Source organism: Bos taurus, chromosome 4, assembly GCF_002263795.3.
Source record: "Bos taurus isolate L1 Dominette 01449 registration number 42190680 breed Hereford chromosome 4, ARS-UCD2.0, whole genome shotgun sequence".
NCBI classification, from domain to species: domain Eukaryota; kingdom Metazoa; phylum Chordata; class Mammalia; order Artiodactyla; family Bovidae; genus Bos; species Bos taurus.
The window spans coordinates 113,927,466-113,942,961 of NC_037331.1; the positions used below are offsets into that span (position 1 = coordinate 113,927,466).

At 58.5% G+C, this 15,496-nt stretch overlaps 1 protein-coding gene and 1 long non-coding RNA gene across 10 annotated transcripts in view; one reads left to right on the forward strand and one right to left on the reverse strand.

Moving 5' to 3' along the window:
* WDR86 (WD repeat domain 86) overlaps nucleotides 1-15,496 on the reverse strand; it is a 40,897-nt gene that overhangs the window by 12,120 nt on the left and 13,281 nt on the right. For 5 of the 9 annotated variants that reach the window (XR_009494111.1, XR_009494112.1, XM_024990387.2 and 2 more), the window contains exons 4-8: nucleotides 13,115-13,517; nucleotides 6,873-7,008; nucleotides 4,141-4,244; nucleotides 3,744-3,869; nucleotides 2,448-2,558 (exon numbers count right to left, since the gene is read on the reverse strand). Coding sequence is in view for 7 of the 9 variants with exons in the window: in XM_024990387.2 (XP_024846155.1) it covers nucleotides 2,490-2,558; nucleotides 3,744-3,869; nucleotides 4,141-4,244; nucleotides 6,873-7,008; nucleotides 13,115-13,517 (838 nt within the window). In the remaining 2 variants the exon portion in view is untranslated. 9 annotated transcript variants of the gene reach the window in all.
* LOC132345154 (uncharacterized) lies at nucleotides 5,726-6,439 on the forward strand. The gene is made up of 2 exons (XR_009494295.1): nucleotides 5,726-6,007; nucleotides 6,106-6,439. It is a non-coding gene; the product is annotated as an uncharacterized lncRNA (long non-coding RNA).

A 15,496-nucleotide genomic window follows, 5' to 3' on the forward strand; every position in this document is an offset into this window, starting at 1 on the left:
CATTAGTGACTGTCACTAAAAGGTCAAGTGTGCAGAGGCTCTGGGGCGAGGGGAGGGAGTGGGGGTGGTGGGGGGTGCTTCCTCGCCTGATGGCTGAGGCCATGAGGGGGTCCCAGCCTCATGTAGGACCAAGTCAGGCTCACAAGGTACTGCCCTGGGTGTGGTCGGTTGTGGCTTCTCGTTTCCCCAGCTGCTGATCATGGCAAAGGCTAGGGGAGCCAAGCCACACTGGCAGGCCTCGCGCTCCACCTGGGCGTGAGGAGACACAGAGAAGCCCGTTCTGGAGCTCAGGACGGCGGGGTGTGCGCTGCCCACCTGCACGCGCTGACAGGCCTTAGCCCTGGCTGTGCCGCCAGCTGGTCGTGTGACACCTGACAGGCAGTGATCGAGCACCGCTCCCTGCTCTAGGATGCAAGGGAAAGAGCAAAGGACATTTGTGATGAAAAAGCTGTTAAATAGGAGGAAGGGTGCTGAGCCTGAAATCACAGAGGAGACGGGCTTTGGGGGGTGGTTCTCCTTGGAGAGTCAGAGGGAAAGGACACTGCGGATGTGGGACAAATGAGATTCCAGTTGGGGTGGAACAGGCTGAGTGTGCCGTGTTCATGAAGTCACAGGGGCTGTCCTAGGCCCACCGGAGGGTGTGAGACTGAGGTTGGAAAGATTGCTGAGTCCAACTACAGAGCGCCCTGAAAGGCAGGCAGGGGTCCAGACGTTCGTGGGGCCGTGGAGGGCTCCAAGCAGGGGGTGGGATGGCCAGGCCTGTGGGCCAAGGGGTCAGCCAGAGGCTGCGGGCACTGTGGCCAGAGCGTGCTGCCCGCGGTCAGATCTGATCCCATCACCTACATGAAGTTCTGCCTGCTCTTGGCTCTGGTGACACCACCACGTCCTGTCCCTGTTTTCCCGCCCATAAATCCTGTAAGTACTTCCTGTCCTTCCCCTGCCCAACTAAAGGGATTTATCAGAGGCAAGGATATTTTACCAAAGGCAAAGAAATAACCTGTGGTTATCTGGTCTTTATAGCTTCCTCAACATCTAGCAAAGCCTTCTTAGGCTGCTGAAATGAAAATTACTCAATAAAATTGATAAACCTTTAGCCAGATTCATCAAGAAAAAAGGGGAGAGGGCCCAAATCAGTAAAAATTAGAAATGAAAAAGGAAAAGTTACAGAAGTTCAAAGGACCGTAAGAGACTACTCCAACTGCACAGCAATAAAACGGACAACCCAGAAGAACCGCACAAGCTTCTCAGGTACAGTTTCCCAAGACTGAGCCAGGAAGAAACAGAAAATACGAACAGACTGGTTAGAAGCACTAAAATTGGATCTGTGATTTTAAAAACAACCAACCAAATGTTTTTGGCATCATGACTCTACGGACACGAGTTTGAGCAAGCTCTGGGAGATGGTGAAGGCCAGGGAAGCCTGGTGTGCTGCAGTCCATGGGGTCGCAAAGAGTCGGACACAACTGAGCAACTGAACTCACTGAACAAAGTCCATGAGGAGATGGCTTCACAGGCGAATTCTACCAAACATTTAGAGACGAATTAAGCCCATCCTTCAGAAACTTTTCCAAACTGTTCCTGCAGAGGAAGGAACACCTCCAGACTAACTCATTCTATGAGGCCACTATCACCCTGATGCCCAAACCAAGGAGATCGTGCGCACACACACACAAATTACTGAAATACAATTTACCCAAATATGCTGTACACATGCAAGATAGTTTTCCATTTCTAACTCTTGGAGAGGGAGGCTGGAGGAAAACGAATGCCGCAGCCCACTGTAGGATTTGCGCCCAGGGGCTGTTTCTCAGGGTGGAGCAAGGGAAGATGCATGTGGTTGGATAAGACGCCTTGTGCACGCTGTCCAGGCAGGAAAGCAGCAGCAACCGTGAGCACCAAGGAGCGAGCGTCTGGTCACTCACGCTGCCTCTGCCAGCAACGCAGTCCGAGAAGGTGACTATAAACGTCAGCACAGGTACTCAAGGGGGTTCTCTCTGCCCGCTCTCCCTGGAACGAACTTCAGCTTCCCGGAAAGCCCCTCAGGACTGGGAGGGCCTGTCCTTGGCGGCTGCAGCCTCAGGCCCTGGAGAACCGCTAGGAAGTGAGAGCTCCCAGACCCGGCGGGAAGCGCCCAGGGACCCCTCACCTCTCCTGGGTGCTGCGTCCCACCTGAAGAAGGCGGGGTGATGCTGCTTCTGCGGGTCCTCACCAGCCAGCCTGTTCTGGCAAGGCCCCTGGCTTCCCAGAGTTTGGGGGTGTGGCGCAGAGCACAGTCACAGAGGTAGCACCATGCTTTCTACTGCCCCTGGAGTCAGTACTGTTATCTGTTCATGTGGCCAGGGGGTCAGCATCCTTACCCACCGGGCATGGACCTGGGCACCCCAGGGTGCATCTGGCATCAGGACACCTCTCTGCATCAGGGGCTGCCTCTGCCTGGGGAGGCTCACCTTTAGCAACGTGCTCAGCTCTCAAGGGGATTCCCTCGTGGCTCAGAGGGTCAAGAGTCTGCCTGCGATGTGGACGACCTGAGTTCGATCCCAGGGCATGGGGAAGATCCCCTGGAGAAGAAAATGGCAACCCACTTAAGATTTCTTGCCTGCCTGGAAAATCCCACAGACGGGGGAGCCTGGCGGGCTACAAGAAATAACATCACAGAGAGTCTGACAGGACTGAGCAACTTCACTTTCACTTTTCAGCTCGCAAGGGCGGACACTGTCTTCTGCAGCATTTCCTCTTCCTGCAACAGTGGCCAGCCGGGGCCGGGCCCGGAGGGCACCGTGGATGTGGACTGTGGGCACCAGCGGAGGGGCTGGAAGAGGGCCCTTGCCATGTGTGAGGGGGCCGCTGAGGCGGCTCCTCTCAGGGTCTCTCAGCACGTGAGCCCCACTTCTCCCTTCACCCCCTCTTGGCAGGGGCTTCCCCTGCACACCCCCAGGGCCTGCCTTGTCCACACCTGAGAGAAGGGGCCGCTTTGTGCTGGCGGGAGGAGCAGCGGGTCCCTGCCGTCACCCGGGCAGACCGAGGGGCTGACTCCTTGCCCCCTGGCCTCCCTCCTGCCGCCCCCCGACTCAGGGACACTGCAGTGACACTGGAGGGGCAGAGGACTTCACTCCTGGGGGTGGGCCAGGCCCCAGCTTCGCAGGCACTCTCCTGCCCTCTGAGAGGGAGCCGGACTCAGTGTGCAGAACAAAAGGTGGTGCACCACAAGGCACTTTCAAGGACCTGTATTTCATCCTTCACAAGCGGACAATCTGCCAAAATAACGACAGTCCGTGGGGTTCTGTCTTGGGCGCAGCTTGTGGGATTTTAGCTCCCCGACCGGGGATCGAACCCAGGGTCCCGACCGTGAAGGCGCCCAGTCAGAACCACTGGACCGCCAGGGGAAAACCCCAATCCGTGCCTTTTTTGAAGCGTCCGTCTGGCTCAGCAGGAAAAGACTTGGCTTCCGGGGACCTCGGGCACCCGGAGCCTGAGCGGCTGGAGACCCTGAGAGTCGCGGGAGGGTCCCTCGGGAGGGTCCCGGGAGGGACGGATGGAGGGGCGGGCGGCCCGGCGAGGGCTTCGGAAGGCCGCCGGCGCGGTGGGGGGAGGGGGGGGGGGCGAAGCACCACCCGCCGCGCCAGTCTGCCCTCGCGGTCCGGGGGACGGGCAGCGCGCCCCCTCCTCGCGGTTCGGAGTCGGCGGGGCGCCGTCGGGGCATCTCAGGCCGGCTGCAGGGGCGCGGCGGCGGCGGCGCAGCCCACCTTGTTGCTGAAGAGTCGCGAGAGGCTGCGCTTGGGGGCGGCGGCGCGCGGCGGCGGGAGGCCGCGAACGTCCCAGAGGCGCAGCGCGCCGTCGTGCGAGGCGGTGTAGAGCACCTGGCCGTGCACCTGCGGGCGCGAGGCGTGGGCGGCCGGCAGCGGGGGGCGCCCCGCCGCCCCCACCCGGCTCCTCCCGCGGCTCCGGGCTCGCCTATACGCGGCCCGCCCCGGCCGGCGGAAGCGGAAGGCTCAGCCCGGGCCGAGGCCCGGAGAGGCTCTGCCCGCGGGGGCGCGCGGCTGCCGGGAGGGTGGGGTGGGGGCCCTCAGCCCTTCCCTTCCGCGGGCGCTCCACCAACCATTGCCAACCAGCCGCGGGCCCGGGGGAGGGCGGAGCGCCTACCTGGATGCAGTTGATGACGAAGGCGTGGCCGCGGAACACCCTCCGCAGCGCTCCGGACTGGGCGTCGAAGGCGCGCGCGCGGGCGTCCCCGCTGCCGGTGAACACTGTGAACACACGGGGCCGCTGGCCTCGAGCCCTCGTCCCCTCCGGGCTCTGCGGGGCGGGGCGCGGGGGGCGTGGACGGGCAGGGGGACGGAGAGTGACGGAGACCCTCTCCCAGCCCCGTCCGCTCGCCTCCCAGGGATGTCGTAATTGCAAACAGCCCAAGCCCCTTGAAAGGAAGGAGGTGGCACCTTCACTATCTTTAGTACGGCTCCCTCAAGGTCAGCGTGGGGAGCCGGGGTCCCGGGCGCCCCATGTGGACCGCAGCCGGCTCTGCAGGGCTGAGGCGGCCCACCGCCCTTGGGCTTCGGGTCAGCCTGCCCTGTCCTGTTGAGACAGAAATGGCTGTCCCACCTGAGTTTCTGATTTAAGGAGGTCTGCGGTGGGGCCTGAGAACCCTCCAGGCTAGCCAGCTTCAGGTGATGCTGGTGGTGGTTAGGGACCCCACTGAGAGCACTAGCCAGAGGACAAGCACTCCCTTGTCCACTTACTACCTTAGCCTGGGCTCTCCCGGCAGCTGACCTTGACACTAGGATTTGAATGCAAATAGTTCATCTGGCAGGGCATTCCAAGATGTGGGGAGAGAAACAGGAAGGACTCCCCGTGCAGGTGTGTTAGTGAGCAGGTAGGTGACTGCTGGGGTGCCTAAAAGAAGGGGTGGCCCGTGTCTGAGATGTCCCACCTGGGGACAAGGGCGCTGGGCTCCTTTTCCATCAACTCCTAGTCGTCCTCGGCCAGAGGACCTCAGGCTGCATCAGGAAGTGCCCCTGAGTGTGGTACCCAGACCACCTGCTCCAGCCACCCAGCAGCCTGAGTGAGCCGCAGGAAGCACCCTCGGGGGCTCCGTGTTCTTGGACTGTCTATTCCTTATCCCGCGTCCTGGGTCACCTGCCATTCCGTTTTTCTGCTAAAGCTACCAGTGAATGTGGGCTTGAAAGGGAAGTTTTGTTTGCCGGCCTTTTCAGTTCCTTTCCCGCCGCCCCTTCCACCAATGCAGGTAGTTACTGGGCATCCTGAGTGTGGGAAGAGGGCCTGGAATTTGGTCTGATTATCCTGCAGCCTGATGGCAAAGACCAACGGCCAAGTTACATAACAGCCGGCAGCGAGCAAGTAGGGTCTGTGGCATCTGCTGCAGCGGCAGGTTTCATTCCAGCTGCTGCCACAGGGAGGCGCTCTGGGCAACGTTCTTTTCTGTAAATTAGAGACTGGCAGGAGCAGAGCCATAATCACACTTAGAGCCCTGGACACAGAAACAGGGGGGCGGGAAAAATCATCTTTGTGCATCAGACACCTAAGTCCTGAGGGCATCTTGGGCACTATTTTTGGAAATCCGTTCTATCTTCATCTAACACCTGTGCTGTGAAGTCCACTTGAATTTTCCACTGTGACTCCTCCTCCAGCCCAGTCTGCTCCCTCATCCCTGCGCTGGAAGGACGGTTCTCAGGCTCAGCTTCCCGTGGGGCTGGCTTCTGGCTGCTGCTGCTGCTGCTGTGTGTGTGTGTGTGAGAGAGAGAGAGAGAGAGAGAATAACTGGGAAAAGGAGGGTGCTGATGGGAAAATATAACATTGGGGATCGTTTTAGGAAAGAAATATCCAGGAGCGTGGGGCCCCACTCCCATCTAGGAGTGGTCAGGTTGTGCATTTTGCTTTCCCAGCACGATGCCTGTCTTCTGGGTGTAAACATGGCAAGCCTCTTGGAGAGAGCCAGGAAAGCCCAGATGTGAGAGTTTGAGATCTGCGGGACAGAGTGCTTGCTGACTACCCAGTAAGCCACTCTACCCTTCTTTTCTTCCAAAATAACCCTGATTAGTCCTGGCAGCAGTATCCCCAGGAAGAGGTTTTATTATTCCATCTCTTTTATAGGCAGTGGTCAGAGAGATGTATGCAGAAGTCTTTGGGTGGAATTTCCAGAAAAGATCTTTAAAGGGGTCTACTCATCTAGAAGATATATCCTTTTGCCCTTTCCTCCTCTTCTTCCCACTTGCCTAAAACATGATGGCTGGCACACCAGCAGCTCTCTTGAACCACGAAGTCCCCCCTTAAAGATAGATGATACGTACTAAGGATGATGAAGCAAAGTGAAGAAAGGAAACTTTGTGGTGTCTAACAACTTTGTGAAGCCATCCATTTCAGCCTAGATCACCAGTCTCTAAAATTCTTCTACATGAGGGAAGAATAAACCACTATCTCATTTAAATTCCCTGTTATCTGGATTTTCTCTTATCTGTAGTCAAACCTAATGTCAAGTGAAGCTAAACCCATGTGCCCCTCAAGTCTGGCAGGAGTTAAGCAGTGTCACTGTCTCCCTCAGGAATTTGAATGTGCCCTTGAGATCCGCTCTTAACCTGAGGTTCTCTGAACACGCAGGTCGCTGTACATCCTGGTGGGCAAAGGTGGGGAGAGGCCCCCACACGCTTATTTGGAACTTCTTTGGCTGGAGGAACAAACATGCGCAAAAGAGGCACAGCTGCCGCTCCTGGCCGCCACCCAAACTGAGCTACAGCCGAGGCTCGAGGAGGGTAGAGTGGAGTCAGCGGAAGCAGAGCGGCCTGGATGAGAGCGGACGTGCCGGGGGGTGAGGCGTGACGGGACAGGCAGGCCGGGGCTCTGGGGAGCATGGGGTCACTTACAGGTGCCCGCGTGGTACTTGAGGGCGCTCACGCTGTGTCTGTGGGCCGTGAACGTGCGCACGCGCTCGCCGGTGTCTGCCAGCCAGCACTTGACCGTCCTGTCGGCGCTGCCCGAGTACACGTGCCGGTTTACCAGCTGCGGGCAGGGGGAGGGGGGAGGTTGGCACCGGACACAGCAGGCCAGCTCAGAAGCCCCTCCAAACCTCTGTATGTAAGCGGGGAGGGGCACGTGCCGGTCTTAGTGGAGAAACTGGACGAGCCAGAAATGCCCCTGCCCGGGGGTCCCACCCGCTCGCCCACTCTGGTGCCCGAGGTCATGCTGCCCACCCCCCACCTCCTCTGCAGGGCAGTGGGGGTCAGGCGGGCTTGCAGGCATCAGACAGACCCAGCTGCAGAGCCTCTCTGGCCCTTGGCCCTTTGCCAAGTCACTGACTCTGCTCTTAGCCGCTTCACCCACAGTGAGGACCAAGCCAGCCCCTTCCTCATGGGGCTCAGACCCAACCACACAGCACTCAGCACCCTAACTGCAGGGGCCAGGAAATGTCGGCTGCCGCTGCCAGCATTACCGCCAGGCGTTTCTCGTTAGCAGTTTCCTACTGAAGAACAGCCTGGCCCCCGGAAAGGTCACGGGAATCCACCTGTAGCTACTGTAGGTCCCAGGATTGTCCCAGCTGAGAAAAGGGCTCCCAGGGCAGGGCGTTCACGCTAGACTTCCGCTCCAGGGAGGGCACGCGGGAGAGAGAAAGGTCTAGAAATAACCTGACTGGCTGTGGCATGTGTGAGGTAGCCCTCTGCTGGGACCAGAGCTGGACACCCAGGGGCCATCACGGGGTCCTGGCCCCCGCCTTTGGAGACAGGCTTCCCCAGTTCCCGTGTGTCCCCCACCCCCTCCGCTGGAGTGGCATTCACACCCCTGGTGGGTGCTGCAGGAGGTGAGGAATGGGCTGGGGAGACAAGGGCAGGGGGGCATGAGGAGGTGCCGGCGGGTGGGTCCCCAGCTGCCATTAGCTGGCTATGGCACCAGGTCTCCTCCACTTGGCAGAGCCCAGGAGGATGGGGGCCAGGCAACAAGCCCTGGAGAGAGCCAGGGATTGCACTGCTGGGGCCTGGAACCCCTGGAGGCTTAGGGAAGAGGAGGCCCTTCTCCAGGGGCAATGGGTGGTGGGCGGAGCACACGCTCCTGACTTTGCCACAACCCACTCCTGACTCAGTGGCCCCTTATTATCTCCTAGTTTAAATCCCAAAGGATAGGACTCTGGCCCACCTCCTCTTCCCACCCCAGCCACCGCACAGGTCAGACTTGGCCTTGGGCAAGTCGCTAAGACAGAGGCATTGGGGGTTTCCTGTGGACCAAGTGGGCGACCAGCCTGGCCTGTGCCTCCCAGGCCCTGCCCTGCAGTCCTACTGGGGTTATGACCAGCCCAGCCAACGGAGCCTGGCTTCTGGCTTCTCTTATTGGCGTCCACTCAACCAGGACAGGGCCAAGGTGACATCCGCCTGCCTGAGCGCTCTAGCAGGATCCAGAACCTCACCCGAGTCCTCCCTCCGTCTGTGCCACCACTGATGGCAGCAGGGCTCCTGCTTGGTGCCCCCACCTGCTCCTGGCCTTTCGGGGGCCCCCCGAGCCCTGTACACAGAGTCTGGGATGTGGCCGGCTTCCCCAGGCCCCTGTGTCCTCACTGTCCCTAGAGGACCCTGGACATACACCATCTTCCCCTTTACAAGTCCTCTCTGCACGGGAGGTGCCCCCAAGCGGACCCCCCTCATTCTTTATGGGAGATCCGCCCTCCAGGGCCCCTCCTCACGCTGCCCAGCACCATCTGCCTCCTGCCCCCCAAGCCTATTGCCACTGGCCCCCGTGTTTCCTGACTGTACCCCCCACCCCCGCTGTGTCCCTCCCAGAGGCAGCCCCAGACCTCCAGTGATCACACTCTCCAGACTGCCCACTGGGACTCCCAGACCTCTCAAGGGGAGCGGGTGAGGCGGAGACCCCAGTGGTGCATCTGAGCCCCATGGCCTCCACCCCTCTGCCCTCTCCAGTCCACAAAGGAGGCACAGAGGGTCCACAGCGGCTGCGGCAAAGGGAGGACGCCTCCTGCTCAAAGCAGGGGTCCTGATGATGCAGGGCCTGGCGCATGTGCCCCAGAACCAGCAAGCAGGGACTTCCCTGGTGTTGCAGTGCATGGGCATCCGCCTGCCAATGCAGGGCACACGGATTTGATCCCTGGTCCGGGAAGGTTCCACTTGCCATGGAGCAACTAAGCCCATCAGTTCAGTTCAGTCGCTCAGTCGTGTCCAACTCTTTGCGACCCATGGACTGCAGCACGCCAGGCCTCCCTGTCCATCACCAACTCCCGGAGCTTGCTCAAACTCATGTCCATCAAGTCGGTGATGCCATCCAACCATCTCATCCTCTGTCGTCCCCTTCTCCTCTAACTAAGCCCATGAGCAACAACTCCTGAGCCCTCTTGCCCTAGAGCCTGTGCCCCGCAACAAGAGAAGCCACTGCAGTGAGGCCCGTGCACTGCAACGGAAGAGTAGCCCCTGCTCACCGCAGTGAGAGAAAGCCGGAGCATCAAAGACCCAACTGAAAATAAACACATGATTAATTAAAGAAAAAAAAAAAGAAAGCACCAAGCAGCACACTTCAAAGCACAAACCCCAAGCCCAGAGGCTGACAAGCTGGCGGACGCCTCACGGCTCGCCTGGGCTGGTTTCCTGAAAGGACCCCCGGGGGGCAGCAGGGGAGACCAGGGAGGCTCCAGGCAGACGGAGACAGCAGGAGGGACCTGACAGGGCGAGTCTCAAGGGCCGGTCTCGCAAGATTCCCGGCGGCCAAGGCAGCTCTGAGGGACAGGACCTGGGGCCGTCTCCCTGCGGGGTGATCGCCCAAATGGAGGGCAGCTCAAGGCCCGCAGGCCTGGGGGTCCGCACCCATGGCCCTGGGTGGGGGAGCAGGCCTCACCCTCGCCTCGGCTCATGACAGGCCTTGTACCGGAGCAGCGGGAGAGAATCCCCTGGGCCAGGCGGTGCACAGGGCCAGGTGCAGAGCATCGTGTGACCCTGACACGCCCTGAAAAGCTGCTCATTAAAAGCCCAGGTTACACGTTCAGTCCTGGGTTTAAATCCTGCCTCTACCCCTACCGGCTGGGAGACCCTGGGCAAGTTGCTTAACCCGCGCTGAGCTTCCGTCTCCTCGTGTACCAAATGAGAAAAATTAACCTCCATCGTGAGGATCAATTCAATCATGTCGGCAGCCTGGTCGAACCTAGGGGCTGGAACGTACACCTAAAAGGCAACAGCAACCTCTGCCCCCAAACACCCCCCTACCCGGGGGCTTTTGCAGAAAAAGAACGGAGCGCCCCCAACGACGCCACGGACGGTCAGGCAGGCACCCCACCGCCCTTGGACTGCCCCACACTCGACCGCACCTTTCCTGTCCCTGTCTGGCTGTCTTTGAAATATTTCTTTAAAAAGACATGAAGTATTGTGATCCATTTTGTACACTTTTGTGTGTATTACATTTTAAAAAGTTAAATGTAAAAAAAACAAAGTATTTCAAAAAGGTATCAATTAAGCATGACAGAGTGTTAATACCTCATTTCAAGAGGCGGCTACATAGAGTCTGTCCTAGTGTCTGCTACGCTTCATGGTTCAAATGTTTCACAACAAAAAATGTAAAAAGCATAACATATGAAGGGACAGGAAAGATTCTCCACTTTCTCTTTCTTCACAAGGACCACCTGCCCGAGCCCAGACCCTGGGAGCTTCTGGGAAGAGTGGGGGTAAGGGAGCAGGGCCCCTTGGTGGTCAGCGGGCTTGACCTTGAATTTGCTACCTGGAGGTGAGCCCTGGCCTCTGCTCTGGCCCACCTTCTCCACAGGAGGCCCGTGCACACCTGGCTCCACCCTGACCTGGCTTCTGGAACCCTCTGGGGCTGGCTTGCTTGACCCTGGATACACGTCCTCTAGTGAAGGGGAAAGGCAGAGGCCCCGTGGGACTTGGCCGATTTCTCGGGACCCCCCTCTGCTCCCAGAAAGTTCCGAGTGGGCTGCAGGTGGAGGATGCTACGGTGGGTACCATATCCATGCAGGCCCATAGCTCAGAGGCAGGTTCATCTGTTCTCTTAGCCTCTGAAAAGGTGGCCCACAAGTTTATCTCCACACACAGAAGGACCTGACCAGGCACAGTGTACACAGGGCAGCCCCCCAGGGGGCTAGACTCCAATAAAAAAATTTTTTTTTTTATTAAAAAAAGATACCAGGCAGCCAACTCTCAGCTCAGCACCCACACCCCCATCACCAGTCTCCCTCAAGCAGGATCTGAGTTAGAAAGACACCATTTGTGTTAACACAACCAAAGACACATGGCCACTCTGGGGTTCACCAGGGTCAGAGGTCATTCTGTCCAAGCAAGGTGGAGACCTTCTCTACTCCACTGGTCCTGGGGTCCCAGGGCTACCCTTCACCCCCAGAACCCAAAATCGGGCCTCCTGGCCCGGCTCTCCAGGGGACGGCCGCATGCCGCTTCCTGACACCTCGAGCACACCCCATCGCTGCCCTGGTGGCTCCTAGAGCCTCCGTGTCACCAAGCCCTGGACCCCAACCTGCTCATCTCGGGTGTGGGAACCGGCCTGGAGAAGGGAAGAGGCCGTGGCCACAACCGGGACCAGGAACACCCAGACCCTGATATTTCGACAGAGGGAGGGACCACATCCAGCAGATGTGCTCACTGAGTGTGGCCAGCGCATCCCCAGAGGCTCCAGAGCAAGTATCACGGGCTGACGGGTGTCAAGAACAGGCTCCATGGCAGGCACCGTGTCTGCGTCAACTCAGGAAGTCCTCACGACCGCTGAGGGGAGGCACAGCTCCTGGTCCGGGATCCCTGATCCAGATCACAGGGCCCGAGGTGTTTCGGGAGCTTTTGGACTCGAGGAACACACGCATGCTTCCACAGCAAAGTATATGCGTGCATTCCCAGGAAGTGGGATGAGCTGACCCACCACCAGTCTCCTGTCTGTTCAGGCCAGGCTTTGCCGCCAAGCGAGTTTTGATGCCCAGGCTAAGGAAAAAACTTCATTTCTTTTGGGAACTTCTGGATTTAGGAATTATGGACCACAATTGGGCTTCCCAGGTGGCTCAGCGGGTAAAGAATACACCTGCAATGCAGGAGACGCAGGCAGACGCAAGTTCAAGCCCCAGGCCAGGAAGATCCCCTGGAGGAGGGCATGGCAACCCCCTCCAGTGTTCTTGCCTGGAGAATCCCATGGATAGGGGAGCCTGATGGGCTACAGTCCATGGGGTCTCAAAGAGCTGGACATGACTGAAGTGACTGAGCATGCATGGAGAGACCACAGTTTGTGGGTAGACCTGATCCTCATCTCACAAGGAAGGAAACAAAAATTCACGTGTGAACAACAGCCCTCACCCTGTTCCTGTGAATGTGACGTATTTGGAAACAGGTCTCTAAAGAGGCAATTAGGACCTGCTGGTGGTCCAGTGGTTGGGGCTCCACGCTTCCATGGCAGGGGACGCAAGTTTGATCTCTGATTGGGGGACTAGAATCCCACACATCATGGGGCATGGCCAAGATAGATGTAAGAATAAAAAAAGTGCCCTGAACATTTATTGGAAGGACTGATGCTGAAACTCCAATACTTTGGCCACCTGATGCGAAGAGCCATCTCACTGGAAAAGACCCCAATGCTGGGAAAGACTGAAGGCAGGAGAAGGGGACGATAGAGGGTGAGATGGTTGGATGGCATCACAGACTCAATGGACATGAGTTTCAGCCAGCTCTGGGAGATGGTGAGGGACAGGGAAGCATGGTGTGCTGCAGTCCATGGGGTTGCCAAGAGTCAGACACGACTGAGCAACTGGACAACAACAACTTTAAAAGAGGTAATTAAGCTAAAATGAGGGCACTAGGGTGGAACCTCATCCAGTGTGATGAGTGTCCTTACAAGAGGAAATGCGGATGCAGAGGGAAGACCACATGAGGATACAGAAGGGCCATCTACAAGCGGAGGAGAGAGGCCTCGGAAGAAACCGACCCTGCCCACACCCTGCTCTTGGACTTTCAGCCTCCAGAGCGGTGAGCCAACCAGTCTCAGTTGTTCACCTGCCCCATCTGCGGTTACTTTGTTACACAGCCTGAGCTGACTGGTACACAGGGTGGGCAGCCGCTCTGAGCCTGACCCAGGGAAGGTGCCGGGGGGCCCCCAGCAGTCAGGCAGGTCTCACCTCCAGACAGATGACGGAGCCCTGGTGCTCCCGGAACACGCGCAGCTGCTGGCCGCTCAGGATGTCCCAGGCGCGGACGGTGGCATCCGTGCTGCCCGTGAAGGCCGTGTGGCCCGGGGCATCCAGCACCAGGCAGAGCACAGCGCCCGTGTGGCCCCGCAGTGTCTGATGGCAGCAGCCACTGGCCACCTGCCACACCTTGGCCGTGGCATCCGTGCTGCCTGTCACCAGGAGGCCCCCGGCCACCGCCTCCTCCATGCAGGGGGCCCCAGCGTAGGCCAGGGTCAGCACACAGTTGCGGTGACCCCGGAACTCCCGGGCCACCTGCCCCCTGTCCACGCTCCAGGCGCGGGCCGTCCGGTCATAGGAGCTGCTGAAGAGCTGGTTGTCGGCGACCAGGATCCTGGTGGTGAGACGGGAAGGGTCAGGGGTCAGGCAGCAAAGGGCTGCCCGGCAGGCCGGCACGGGGTCCCCTGTGACTGGTGACTGACGTGTTCAATGAGCCCAGGAGATGGATGAGAAACTGGAAATGCTCCCAGCGATTGGCAGACACGAATTGGAGAAAAACCTCAAGGCCAAGGAATCTCGAACCCCCTTTTCAAGGGACAGTGAGGCGGCTGGGGGAGGCCATGGGGGAGCAGAGCCTCCCAAGCAGTAAATATTCCCGATTCTTACTCCTGTTCTGATGTACGCTAAGCATTTCTCCGCAGAAAATACACTACAACTCTGTGTGTAACTTCACAGGGCATGAGAGCGGACCCTAATTTACACACTCACCCCCAGAGGCAGCTGCCTGAAGCTGGAATGGGGTGTGTCATCTATGTGGGGACAGAGGGGTCAGGACCCCCCACCACAGAGTCAGAGGAACCTTGTGATCCCTCTTTTTTTTAAAGTTTATTTATGTATTGGCTGTGCCGAGTCTTCGTTGCTGCAGGCTTTTCTCTAGTTGCAGCAGGTGGGGGCCTCCTGTCTATCAGGTATGCAGGCTAATCATCTCATGCCCTCTCTTTCAAAAGGTCTCGCCTGGGGACTTCCCTGGCAGTCCCGTGTTGACCCCGAGCTTCCACTACAGGGAGCACGGTTCCATCCCCGGTCAGGGAACTGAGATCCCGCGTGCTGTGCCGTGCTGCCAAAAAATGTAAACGTTAAAACCATAAAAAGGTCTCACCTGTGAGCCGAGCACAGGCAGGGGGAGAGACGGATACGGAGTGGAGCAGACCCTCCGCCCGCCTCTCACCCAGGATCGTCCTCCCGCCCACGAGTCGTTAAGGAAGCAGCCCGCACACTCTCAGTAGGCGCCGGCTTCTTCCCTAAGGCCAGGAGGTGCGGTTTTCACCGCATGGGTGCTTCTAAAGGCAAGTGATGACCTGGCACCCTGGGTGACGTCCTGGGGGCCCGAGTCCCGCCTGTGTGGCCTGTGATGGCAGGGACGCTGGGCCAGGCCGGGTGTCCCCAGAAGCTCACACACCTGGCCCTGCTCTGAAACCATGAGAAGCGAAGTCCACGTCCTCACCCAGGGACACGGAACGTTTGTGAGCACAGCTATGTAACAATGCAAATACGCACCCGGAGATGTTCAGAACAGCCAACTGCTCAAAAGGAGTCTCTGGGTGTGTGTCTGTGCTTGAGTGCATATGTGTGTTTGCCTGTGAACATGTGTGCTCAGCAGAGCATAATTTCTGTGCAGATTTACTTCTCAGGAGTCACCTGCAAATGTAGGAGACCCTGGTTCGATTCCTCGGTCAGGAAGATCTGCTGGAGAAGGGATAGGCTCCCCACTCCCATCTTCTTGGGCTTCCCTGGTGGCTCAGCTGGTAAAGCATCTGCCTGCGGGAGACCTGGGTTCCATCCCTGGGTTGGGAAGATCCCCTGGAGAAGGGAAAGGCTGCCTCCTCCAGTATTCTGGTCTGGAGAATTCCAGGGACTGAACAGTCCATGGGGTTGCAAAGAGTCAGACACTGAGCAACGTCCACTTTCACTTCTGAGGAGCGGTTGGGTACAGTCAGGGCTGGCTGGCCACCTGAGATGGGACCCTCTCCACCTGCCCCTTCCTCTGTCGGCCCTTCCAGCAGCACCCAGCCTCACAAGAGGAGTTGCCCCCAGGCCCACACTCTTCCTCAGTCACAGACTTCTTTCTCGAGGTAAACCACTGCTGGGAACTAATTTCCCGGCAGCCCAGTGGTCAAGCCTCTGAACACTCACTGCTGAGAGCCCGGGTTTGATACCTGGTTGGGGAACGAGGATTCCTCAAGGTTCGAAACCAAAAAAAAAAAAAAAATACATATATATATTTAAATAAATAAGTGGGACAGCAGGCTGGGCAGAGGCCAGCAGTAGCTGAGACCCAAGTCCTCATCCCAGCCCTCCTCCACCCCTGCCTGG